Source organism: Poecilia formosa, unplaced genomic scaffold (assembly GCF_000485575.1).
Source record: "Poecilia formosa unplaced genomic scaffold, Poecilia_formosa-5.1.2 Scaffold0, whole genome shotgun sequence".
NCBI classification, from domain to species: Eukaryota; Metazoa; Chordata; class Actinopteri; order Cyprinodontiformes; family Poeciliidae; genus Poecilia; species Poecilia formosa.
The window spans coordinates 6,493,855-6,503,534 of record NW_006799939.1 but is presented as its reverse complement, the minus strand read 5'-3'; the positions used below and the strand labels follow the sequence as shown (position 1 = coordinate 6,503,534).

The 9,680-nt window shown below is 41.1% G+C and overlaps 1 protein-coding gene across 8 annotated transcripts in view; it reads right to left on the bottom strand.

Annotated features, from left to right (window-relative positions):
• The window catches only part of snap91a (synaptosome associated protein 91a), a 45,603-nt gene that overhangs the window by 8,429 nt on the left and 27,494 nt on the right, over positions 1 to 9,680 (bottom strand). For 3 of the 8 annotated variants that reach the window (XM_016680207.1, XM_016680246.1, XM_016680269.1), the window contains exons 14-20: positions 9,411 to 9,425; positions 8,867 to 9,133; positions 7,174 to 7,251; positions 3,042 to 3,125; positions 2,648 to 2,716; positions 2,199 to 2,327; positions 568 to 639 (exon numbers count right to left, since the gene is read on the bottom strand). In XM_016680207.1, coding sequence (XP_016535693.1) covers positions 568 to 639; positions 2,199 to 2,327; positions 2,648 to 2,716; positions 3,042 to 3,125; positions 7,174 to 7,251; positions 8,867 to 9,133; positions 9,411 to 9,425 — 714 coding nt within the window. Of the gene's footprint in view, positions 1 to 567; positions 640 to 2,198; positions 2,328 to 2,647; positions 2,717 to 3,041; positions 3,126 to 4,892; positions 5,178 to 7,173; positions 7,252 to 8,866; positions 9,134 to 9,410; positions 9,426 to 9,680 lie in introns of all 8 variants that reach the window. The other 5 variants (XM_007566184.2, XM_007566264.2, XM_016680186.1 and 2 more) reach the window with 4 other exon arrangements.

Genomic DNA, 9,680 nt, shown 5'->3' with positions numbered 1-9,680 from the left:
GTAAAAAAAAAATCAAAGCAACACTCCAGGTGTGTTTTTGATGATTGTTCTGCTTTGTTCTCCTCATGTGACCTGGTGCGTCCAGATTTACCCTCTTTCTTCCAGAGTGACTGGCGCATCAGGGTGAGGAGAGCAGCGGATGAAGAGTCAGGCCTGGAGTCTACTGACAACCTGAAGATACCGAATGACTATTCCGTTAGCAGATTGTTTCACTAATAGACACTTAAACATACCAACACTTTTACTGCAGCTGATGTAAAAATACAATTCAAACTGGCCAGGTCTAAACGAAATGAGCCGGACAGAACCGAGGCAGAACAAATCCTGAAGGATGTATGAGGTGAAATATTTCAAATGAGCCTGGAGCCACTCTGGAACTGCTGTGTATTTAATATAAGTTTGCTTGCCAAGTCTGTGGAACAGGAACATTAATCTGACTAATGCGTCTCTATCGTTACTCACTGCTTGCCATTTTCATCAGCACAGAACATTTCCAGCAGCCATTTCCCATTTTTAATTTAAATACTCAGATTTTATAGATGAGCGCGAGCGCTAGCGGAGGCTAACCTCCCAGCAGGTCGGCTCCCGGCACCGCAGGGGCAGAGCTTTGCTTCTCCTCCACAGGACCACTGAAGGAGTCTATAGAGAGAGGGGTGAAAGGTCGACTCAGCATCAATTAAAAAGAGACAGCAGGATTTAGATATATGAAGTAGCTGAAAGGTCGACTTCTGCTGTTTCAGCACAGGAATCGCTATTCAGTGGAAATATAATTTAATTTGTCTGAACTGAAAACAGCTTCTTCAAAAAATAAATACAGCAAAAGGACTCAGTGACTACAAGAGTCACTGTAATTATCAACTCTGAAATTATTTGAGGTTCTTATGCATCACAGATGATGCTTAAATTTATTTTGCAGGTGTGGTTTCAGGGTATTTAGTGATAAACAGTAGTGATTTGATGTATATTCTTCATCAGGATTTATATACTTTGTCTTTCAACCAAAACATGTATTGAGAAATGTAAAGTTAAAATTCAAGGATGACATATTTTGGGTGTCAGGAAAACATCAGCAAGATGTCAGACCAAATTACCTCAGACTGAAACGACATCACGTCCCAGGACAATAATAATAATGTCATGTCGGATTCTAATTTCTTAACCCACATGCAGAAACACAACAGAGAGCACCAGTTTTATTTGTGTGAGGTTTATTGTAAGCAAAACAGGATGATGGCAGGTGACATGGGGCATGGATCTCCTCTCACGGCTGACGCCAGAATTCTAAGCACAGGAGGACAGGGAGGGTTAGTTCTGGTTCAGTTTGGAATCTTCAAGAAAAACAAAACGGAGTCGGGGAACCTACTTGAGGTTGGAGCGGGTCCGAGCCGGGAGGGGAAGGAGCGTCTGGGGAGTCCGGGTTTGATGGTGGAAGGTGGATGGCAGAAGAGGCGGCGTCGGAGTGCGGACGGGCAGACAGGGTTTCCACAGCACAGCAGTCTCGGATCTCTGAGGGAGAGACACAAGGGTTCACTGAGAACTTATCTAGGCTAAATCTCAAAGCAGAGGTGAGAACTCTGGGGCCGGTAGTACCAAACATTGGTGACACTCTGGCAGTGAAGAAGCGATGACTCCCTCCTCTTATAGGAGCTGACGAGATTGGCACCAGGTGTGTTGGGACCAGAGCTGAAGGCCAACCCTCCAGGCAAAACCTCCGGACGCCCTCTGGTGGACAAAAGATGAGCAACCCCACCATCCCAAAAACCCTGGATCCCCACAAATAATCTGATTATGTAATCTATCATGTCATATCAGTGGTGAAGATGGTTAGTGTTTATTTCATAGATGTTTGGTTTGATATTCAAACCCTCTTCTTTAAGGATATTTCAGTCCAGTTTGCTTCATATGCTTTTGTCTTCTAAGGTCATTCAGTCTGAAGATGTTGTCCTGAGACATGGGGGATCTTCTAAAACGTATAAAGTACGCTGGTTTGTTAGTTGTTGAAGTTACAAATTTGTGTAACTTGACAACAGCTGGGACTGAATGCTTAAATAGTTTTGATCCTGGAAGGAAATTCTGCAGGAAATACAAAAGTGTGCACTTTGATGGCGTGTCTGTATTTTCTCTGCAGCGCAGGACGTTTGGTGACATAGACGGTGATCGTTATACCGAGTGTTTTTGTGCAATGTGATATTTATTACCCAGTAGGTCAATGACCGACTCTGGCTCTGGTTTGGGTGGAGAGGAGGCTTCTGGTACGGGAGTCGGGGCGGGGGCAGGAGTTGGGGCAGGAGAAGGAGTGGAGGTTGGAGCTGGAGATGTAAACGTATCTAAGATGAAAGTGGAAAAAAAAAAAACATGATTAGATCAATTCAAATTATTTATTGACAAACAAAAAAGACAAGGATGTTTTATTCCGGAGTTCATCTGCCTGTTATTGTTAAAGATCGAAGCACATTTGCGCACAGAAAAGCAGAGAGAAGCAAGCGTCCCGGCATCGTCACTGTGTGTCCACATCCTGGAAGCGTGCAGCATTCCGGGACAAGACGTCCGCAGCTAGCATGCAAACTTATCTGGCTGCACTCCTCATAACGGGTAAGGAAGAGAAACAGCCATGAAAGTCAAGATAAAAGCAGCTCGACCAACTCACCCGTCACAATGTCTCCAACCGGAGCCGGCTCGGGCAACGGAGAGGGCCCGCGTGAAACGGCAGGCAGGTCTAATTTTCCGATGCAAGCAAGAGCCAGGATACAGGAAGGGAGGAAAAAACCGTGGAGGTCGGGGGAGCAAAGAAAAGCGTTAGCGTGGCAGGTAGAAACGGAAAAAGAAGAGAAAAAAAGAAACAGAAAAGCAGCCACAGAGACAATCCGGCAATTGACGAGTGGGGCGCATGCACATTTCTCATATCACTATGAGGGACAAATCAGGACACGGAAGGGAGAAAAATAAGAAAGAAATAAACTGTTGACAAAGGAGAATTACTATGGACACCAGAGGAGGTGAAGAGGCTCCACAAACAGAAAAAGGGACATCAACTCCTGTACCTGCACCAAAAAGGTCTACGCTAGGAGTGGTAGCGGCTTTGGATTCTGTGGTAGGGCTTTGCTCAGGCATAGAATCAAACATATCTAAGAACAGGGACAGACAACCACATGGACATTCAGATCCAAGTCCGGTGCATGATGAGTTATATAGAAGAGAGATGAGGGGAAAGCAGAGAGAGCAGATTTGTTTTTTGTTTTTTTACTTTGATTAATTCAATGAGTCAGAAGCTGTGTAACGTTTCAGTGCAATGAAACAAGACAGTGCAAATGTTAAAGTGGAATATTGCTAAATTTCAAGCGTCCACATATGTTCAATGTGAAATCTGTGCAGTTTTACTGACTTATTGGCTAAATTACGTGTGCATGTAATTTCAAGCACTGCGATCGAAAACTAGTGTTTCAACTGGAAACTGACCAAAAGAATAAAGTTAGTGTAAAGTAAAGTTATTTATCCTCAACAAGCCAATCTTTGTTGCAGGGTTACCATAATATAAGAAAAACACAGTTCCTACAAAAGTTAATGTGATTCTCCAACTTTCATCTCAAGTGTCTGTGGCCTCAGCTAAAATGTATTATTATTATTATTAATCAGGAGGTATCGGCTGTGACTCCAGATAATCATATTTTTAAATGATTTACATCAGGAGTCTCTGATGAAACCCAGCTCCTGATGCTGTAATCAGATCAGACAGGAACAAAATGTGGACTGTAGACTTCAGTGTAAAAGTCTTTTTCACCTTTTACAGTGAAAGTCAAAGTGTGAGAAACAGGCAGAGGCTACATGTCGCTAAAGCAGGAAAACAACTTCCTCTATAAGTTTATCTTTACACTCTCAACTGGAATGGCATCAAAACATATTAGTTATTTAGCTATATCAGCTAAATTATCAACAAGTCATATCAAAAAAAGAAAAAACTATGCTAGTATTAGCCTAGCACATTGGCTAACTGCTCAAAATGAAAAGAGTAGGAGCAAACAACTTTATTTGCTGAAAAGTTACATTTAAGTTAATTTTGTCTTACTTCAAGTGTACAAAAATATTTGAACTAGAAACTGGATTAAAATACTTGTGTTTTTGCATAATATGAATAAATTGAACTAAAATGAGCTGAATTTGTTTGTTAGGGGGGATTCATTCATTGTTTAGCTGTTCCATTATTCATTTTTCTAAATCAAAATGGTAAAAGACACATTGTCATCATCGAGTTCATAGATATTTTGAACGATAATCAAAATATCAGTGAATGACCAAAACATTTATCCTTTTTGGAGATTTTCCATTTGTAAATATTCCAATCACTGTTCAAGTTTTTGAAGCGAATCAGAGCATTTTAAAGAGATTCGTCTAGCATAAAATCTGAAATGAAGCAATATTCCATTTTAACGCAAGTGCATAAGCTACAAAAAGGCATTCTCAGAAGGATCTAAAGTTATAAAAAACAGCAGAAGAAAACGGTTTTCTTCCCTTTTGGGTTTGGCACTCTTGTTAGTATTCAGTCAAAAAACAAAGCAAGTTGACCCACCTCTGTGTATAAAATGACATTTGCCTTTATGCCCCAACAAATCTAATTTTGTTTTGTTCCTCATACAAAAAAAAAAATTGTGTTCAATTTGTTTTTATGTTTTTTTATTCTTTGCATACAGATTCTTTTCTGCTATTACAGAGGCAGTCAAAGTGCTTGGATAACAGTAAACAGAACAATAATTTTGAAATGTATCACTGGCACCATCATCATAATCAGTAGCAAAGAGCAACACAATCAAGAGTCATCTAAAAATTAATCGTCTCTGTTGCCACAATGCAGGTAAAATGCAGTGAGTGAGTGCGAAATGAGAGCGAAAGGACATTACCACCAAAGATATCTAGAGTCGGGGCAGCTGCAGACTCTGTGGTGGTGGTGTCGGTGGTGGTGGTNGCTGCAGACTCTGTGGTGGTGGTGTCGGTGGTGGTAGTAGTAGTAGAAGCGGAGGAAGGGGCGGGAGCAGCGGGGGCAGCGATGGGGGCGATTACGGTCGGTGCCTCGCTAGAGGTGGGAGGAGTGATGGCGGTGGCGGCCTCCGAGTCGGAAGGCCTCATAGCGAACAGGTCCAGCTCTGGAGCAATGCTTGAGCTCCCTTCCGTGGTAGCGAAGGGGTCTTTAGGAAGAGCAGCGGGGGTTTGGTGTGGACAGGTTAGAGTGGGTTATGATTGGAGAAAAGGAAAAAGCGGTTTAGGGATGGTGGAAAAACAACATTTACTTTGAAAAGCATGGTTCTGAGGGAAAATGCTGGCTAAAGCTTGAGACAACTTAATGTGCATTTCTTTGCTAGCAGGAGTGGCTTCCATAAGTCACAATTAACTTCCTCTAACTTCAAAGCATGCAGCATGACTGAATGTTTCTGACACTGTGAAGGCTGCTAGAGTTGTGTAATAGAGGACATATCATCAAACAGTAAAAGCAATGACAAAATAAACACAGCCAGATTGTCTTTCTTCAGTGGCACCGACTTATATCCATCTGAACATCTCTGAAATTATCTAAAAATGGCCATCTACTGATGTTGTACATCTCACTTGACTAGGTTTGAGAAGATCTGTGGAGAAAAATTAAGGAAAAAACAAATACAGTTGAGCCAAGTTTAGAGAGGCATGCCCATATCAATTGTGGGTGTAATTTTAACCAAAGATCAGTTTTATTTTTTGTTTTTTAAAAATAAATATGCAAAAAACATTTATCACCTTGTAATTGTGTGCAAAATTATTTGAAAAACAAAAACAAATACATTGTGAAGTTAGGCTTTAAAATAAAATACTTAGCTTATGCTAGCTAGCACTGGGTATGTATTATTTTGACGTTACTTTATGCTTATTTTTTTGGCAAAACCACTAATACCTACTAAAATTTTCCTCACTAGCTACATTTTAAGTTTATTGTTGTTTATTTAAAGGGAATGAGTGAAAATCAAACCCAAAAGTTGTCCCCAGTAGTACTTTTAGCATAAATTCAACATGCTAATGCTAACACAGTGAGTGTGATGCTTCATGGCAAAGGAAATGAACGTTTAGTGTCTCCTTGACCAACCTAGCAGTCTGCTACATTGTAGGGTAGAGAGTAATTCATGCATGTTAAGAGGAAATTAACTCTCTATTGTTTTCCAAGCTGTAACAAAAGAAGCTGTGCATAACAGCTAGCGCCGCATTTATACACAGTTCATAATATCTGATAACAAAACAAAGACTAAGGAAACAGTCAGTTTCAGTCAGTAATTTATGAAGAGATATCAGAAATTTTTATCATCACTGTATGGCTGACATGTTTTTTTTGTGAATATGAATTTCTTTTTATTTAATCAACATTATGAAAATTTATGTTAAAATTAATGGGTTAGTTTTATGTTTAAAGTCAGATAAAATGACTGCAACAGCTCTGTCATTTTATCTGACTTATCACTGATGCAGTGTCTCTAGACACTGTTATTTCAGAGGACACAAAAATGATTATAGTCTAAAATCTTCACTTCTAAAATCATTAAGCAATTAAAACGTTTTTGCTCTCCACATTGCAACAGATTAAACTCGGAAATTTCTAAAATTTGTCAGTAAATATTAGATATGCGAACATTTTGCTTATAACATATGCAAATTACAGTAACTTCACAAAGATGTGCAGAGAGAGATTGACGTAATGTTTGAAACTACAAGTTTATCCAAAGCATTACAATCCTGTTGGTCAAAGAGAGTTAAGTTATGGTGTTATTCAAAACATAGGAGAAAAAAAAAAGGCTCTGCAATGATTAAAATAATAATTTCCATCTAATATTATCATGGTTAGCAATACTCAAACAGACTGTATTCAATTTCTTAAAACAGTTAACAGATTTACCGAGTATATTTTAAAGAATATTCCCTTGCTAACTAAACAGGAAGAAGAAGGAGCAGATGAAGGAGGAGAGGGTCCATGACTGGGGCATTAGTAGGATTTGGGGTGAGACAGTAGGCCACCTGGGGGCAATGGTTTGCTCTACTGTCTCCTGTAAAGCAGTGGCAGCTTTAGCACGACAGGAGCAAGGAGTCTCATGTACACACACACACACGTTTGTGTATTCAAACATCCTCGCAGACACGCTCACAAGAAGCCGTTTTGTGACCCACCAGATCCACTAAATGCATCAGCAGCGGGGCCCGCGGCCGCGGCAGCAGGACCGTCTCCTGGGGAAGGTGCAAACGCATCTAGGGTATTGCAGACGACAACAGTGGACACGCAAAAAAACAAAAATAAAAACAAAGCGAAAGGCAACACCCGAGTAAACACACCAAGACACACAGACGTACAGAACAGAAGATGAGTCAACAGATGAAAAAGGACAGGAAACAAAAAAAATGAGAGGTTAGCATCAGGAATAAAGCTGAGAATACAAGAAATATGCAGCCTGGTTTGGTGCAGTGATAGATTCAATTGCATCACTGCTCAGATGATCAGTTTAGAGGGGTGTGGGGAGGAAGGAGGGGAAAAAGGGGGGCTGCATAATGCTGAATTCACTGTGCGCGCTACCTGCACAGGCTCGAGTAATGAAGCTGGTTGTCACAAGTTACTTTGACTCTGTGACAAATCGGGAGGATGGCAGCAGGGATGGAAAAAACTTATGGTCTCTCTTTGACAAAGAACTGATTTTATTTAGTAGTCGTTAAGCTTTAGGAGTGATTTTCATGTAGAAGAGCAGAAATATGATTATGAAAGTGACCTGTCAGCTCATCATCATGACATAAATATGGAACAATAGGAGTAAAATTATTTAAAGCCCAAAAATCTAAAAANATGCAATGCATGGAGGCAGTGACTGACCTGCTTCGCAGGTCAGTCACTGCTCTCCTTATGCATTGCTAATGGCATGCCCCAATAATAAAGAGGCGTTCTATTGGGTGTAGAACAATAGGTGCCTGCCATGCAATGCATGGAGGCAGTGACTGACCTGCTTCGCAGGTCAGTCACTGCTCTCCTTATGCATTGCTATGGGCAGGCCCCAATAATAATAATAATAATAAAAACACACACCCTGTTTCCGTTTTAGGGGTTTACATAGAAATAGTAAATTGAATCTAATCTTTAACAGGTTATATAACTGACATTTAACTTCGAATGTGAAAACAATATATTTTGCACACTGTTATTTTATAAAGATAGATTAAACCAATACATGTGTGACATTCATAAGACTTAAAAAGGAAGAAAACTTCATCAGGTGACATGACCACCATAATAAAAGTTTGCTGCTGCTCTGAAGCATACAGGAAAGATATTAGCAATTATCTTAGATATGTAATTGTTGCTGCTTATCAGTCAGGGAAGGCTGATGAGACTCTACAGTTTGAAGCCAATTATTCTGCACAGATAAATAATATTGTTCATCAGTGGAAAACGTTTAAGTGCGTTGCCAGTCTTTCCAAACAAGAAGGCTTCAGCCTACTCTTCAGCAAGGGGGGCCTTGCTGCAATGAGAGAAACTGCAAAAACTCAGAGTATACTGGCTGTAGTCAGCATGCTAAAGAGTAAAGTTCATGACAGAGCAGACTGAACAAGTGAGGCTTATTTAGGAGAGTTGCAAAAATAAAAGTTTTAATAAGAAATAGAGCAACATGATCAGGGTTTCTGGCTCTACGTTCCATCTAAAATTAAATATAAGTAAGTTAATAAGCTATTAAGTACAGAAGTTTAAACCTAAAATTGAAAGAGGACAAAGTTTGTTTTTTTTTTTTTTTTTTTTACCATGACCATATAACACTGTATGATTTGACAATGACGAGGTTTGGCTTAAGCCATGCTAGGCTACACGCTAACCTACACTGACCTCCAAAAAGGTCGATGTCAGTGGCGGAGGCAGCAGCAGGAGCAGAGACAGGCAGCGATGTGGGGGGCGGCACCGGTGCAGCTGCAGCTGCAGCAGCAGCGGCTCCAGAAGCGGTTGCCGGCGCAGCGACTGCGACGGCTGCAGGCGCAGCAACGGTGGCAGCGGCAGCGGCAGCAGGGGCGGTAGTGACGGCAGCGGCTGCAGCGTCAGTCGGCTTCCCGTCTGCCGCGAGAACTTGAGGCGCGCCATTGGTGGCGGCTGGGGCAGCTATGTGGGCAGGACCCCCGTAATCCCATTGCCAGACCCAGTCACATCCCCCCCAACAGACAGACAGAAAAGGAGGAAAAGAGAAAATGGAGAAGCAGCAGCTCATTCAAAGTAAACGCAAGGTGGAAGGATTTAGACTGAAGTGTGTGGTGGGAGCAACCGCTGGCCATCGAGACAAACTTGGAACAGAAAACAAAGATGGGACCTGAAAAGCAAATATCAGCTAGCATTTCACAGGTTCAGTCTGTGGCGCTTTGACTGAAAGTGGAATACTCACCGCCTGCCAAGAGATCTGCAACAGAGAGACAAAAACAAATAAATAAGTCAATGAAGAGGGGCTCCGAATCATCAGAAAAGAAACCATTCAGTGCTGCAGTTAAAGCAAACAAAACCAAAGAGACCAAAAGTTCACCATTGCAAAGAGCTCATCAGGGTTAGACCTTTTCTCTCTTGGTGAGAATTTTATGACTGTGAAAGTGTTAGTAAACCTCTAGCATTGTAAAAACGGTTTCTTATCTTGGGATGTGTGCTGAGGTTATGAAAAATG